General features: G+C 39.2%; 1 protein-coding gene across 2 annotated transcripts in view; it reads left to right on the top strand.

Moving 5' to 3' along the window:
• The window catches only part of LOC119596572, a 133,820-nt gene that overhangs the window by 39,709 nt on the left and 91,611 nt on the right, over nucleotides 1-2,500 (top strand). For both annotated transcript variants that reach the window (XM_037945880.1, XM_037945879.1), the window contains exon 2: nucleotides 760-1,271. In XM_037945880.1, the coding sequence (XP_037801808.1) occupies nucleotides 1,202-1,271 (70 nt within the window). In that variant the 5' untranslated portion in view covers nucleotides 760-1,201. The remainder of the gene's footprint in view (nucleotides 1-759; nucleotides 1,272-2,500) is intronic.

Below are 2,500 nucleotides of genomic sequence, written 5' to 3' on the forward strand. Positions count from 1 at the left end.
AGGGAGTCTCTTATGCCTGTATTTTCCTCTTTCGTTGACATGTATTCCGGCTTGGCGCTGTGTAAATAAAATGAGAACGGCGGAAACTGTGGAGAATTTCCTAGATTCTCTCTGTCTGTCCGCTTGTGTGTGTGTGTGTGTATGGCTACCTCTGTGTGTGTGTTTGTGTGTGTGTGTGCCTCTGTGTCTTTGTGTGTGTGTGTGTGTAGGTGTGTGTGTGTGTGTGTGTGTGTGTGTGTCTGCGTGTGTGTATGTCTGCCTGTGTGTGTGTGTGTGTGTCTTTGTGTGTGAGTGTGTAAGTGTCTGAATGTGTGTGTGTGTGTGTGTGTCTATCTACTTGTCTGTCCGTCCATCCGTCTGTCTGTCTGCTTGTCTGTCTGTCTGCCTGGCTGTTTGTATCTTTCACTCTCTAGTTCTCTTCCTCCCTCTGTTTCTGTCTTTCTCATTCTTCATATCTTATCTTTCTCTGTCTGTATCTCTTTTTCTTTTTTCCTTCCCCTTTTCATTTTCTATATTGCTTCGTTTATGTTTTTGGCAAGACAAAACAAAAAGAAAACAAAGCAAGACGAAACAAAACAAAACGAAAAAAAACGAAACGAAGGAAAAGAAAACAAAACAAGGCGACACAGAAGAAAATGAAACGAAACGAAATAAAACAAAACGAAAAAAAAAAAAAATAAAACGAAACAAAACAAAACAACAACAAAATCAAGTGCCTAATGAATGAAAACGAATAACAAAAATATCCTTTCCTTTCAGCATGTGAGAACTGCATGCGTCTCGCTTAAGAAAAAGTGAAGAACATGCATGAAACAGTGCCAAGTGCAGTGCCATTCACATCGCTGTCATTCCCTGGGCAGTGACAAAGCCTCCAGTGACACAGGTGCGGCAGAGAAAAGGGAAAAGGCGCATGACTTTCAAAGACATCTCAAAGACACTGTTACTTTTGAAGGACATCCTCTATCACCTGAGACTAGATCCTTAGGTGAAAATAACCTACTAAAAAAAAAGAAAAAAAGAAAAAAAGAGAAAGAGAAAGAGAAAGAGAGAGGAAAAAGTACTCTTGCGTGTATTAGACTCAGCGCTCAATACAAGGTCGCGTTTGGAGAATATAATCAACACAGACGCTCTTATTTGTCTCATTTTCACACAGACCCTCGCGAAGGAGAGACTAAAGTACAGTGCACGTTCTACCGTGACGATGGCTACTCCTATTAACGTACAGCGTCGCAAGCATCTACTCTTTTGGTGCCTCGTCTACCTCTGCACAGGTAAGCTTTAATCTGTTGTTTATTCATTTTGAGGATGAATAAGTGCATGGCATAGCGTAGGAAAAAATGATGAATGGAGAAATTTGTATTTTTTCTTTTTTTTTCTTTTTTTTCTTTTCGGCAAATGGAGGTGAAGGTGATAGGAATGAATTTATTGAGAGAACCAAGTGAAAAAAAAAAAAAAAATATATATATATATATATTCTTGTCTCTCATTCGTTGTTTAGTAAATTCATAATTAAATATGATATCCAGTGTCAGCGTGAAAACTATTTATCCCTATTAAAATTTTTGGATCGGTGAAAATAATGAGACTGCACTGCAAATGATAACCAAAATAAAATATCGAGATCGTTCAGCCCCATAGATTCATTTTATCAATACGTCAAACAAACGGCACAGAGTATACATAAATAACGTGGCAATTATGCTTTTAAAAAAATTATATGTGTGAAGTGACACATATCGTCTGACAAAATTGCAGCGTATTTAGAGATAATGTGAACTGTGCAACATGGAAAATAAACATAGCCATGCATTATTTCATGATTTGTTGTAATAGCAAATACTAAAACTATTTGTTATTATCGTTTGGCTACGCACACTAAAGTGGTATGACTCGATTTAGCACGCATATACCATGGAGAGAGAGGAAGGGAGGGGAAGAGGGATGAAGGGAGGGGGGGATGAAGGGAGGGAAGGAAGTAGGAGGGATAAATGGATGGGAAAGAGAAAGAGAAAGAGAGAGAGAGAGAGAGAGATAGAAGAGAGAGAGAGAGAGAGAGAGAGGAGAGAGAGAGAGAGAGAGAGAGTAGAAAGAGAGAGAGAGATAGATAGATAGATGGATAAAGAGAGAGAGGAGAGGAGAGAAGGTGGAAGAGAGGGAGGGAGAGAAGGAGGGAGGAGGGGAGGGAGGAAAGAAAAGAGATAGATAGATAGATAAATAGATAGATAGATAGAGATGAATAACAGGCACCTACACAGACACAGACAGACCTATAGACAGGCTGATAGACATGAGTGACTGATAGACTGGAAGGCCAACACAGGTGCCTTTCAGTACCTCATCCCTAGAGGGTTTGGAGCAGAGTGTTTTATGACACACACTCAGGAAGGTGTCAAATAAAATGACACCGTCTTGACAGCTAACCAGAATTTGATTGAGTCTAGCTGTCAAAAAGAATTGAAGTAAGGTCTTTTTTCCCCTCATTTTGTTTATTTTAAATAAC

The sequence above is a fragment of the Penaeus monodon genome, chromosome 38, assembly GCF_015228065.2.
Source record: "Penaeus monodon isolate SGIC_2016 chromosome 38, NSTDA_Pmon_1, whole genome shotgun sequence".
NCBI lineage: Eukaryota > Metazoa > Arthropoda > Malacostraca > Decapoda > Penaeidae > Penaeus > Penaeus monodon.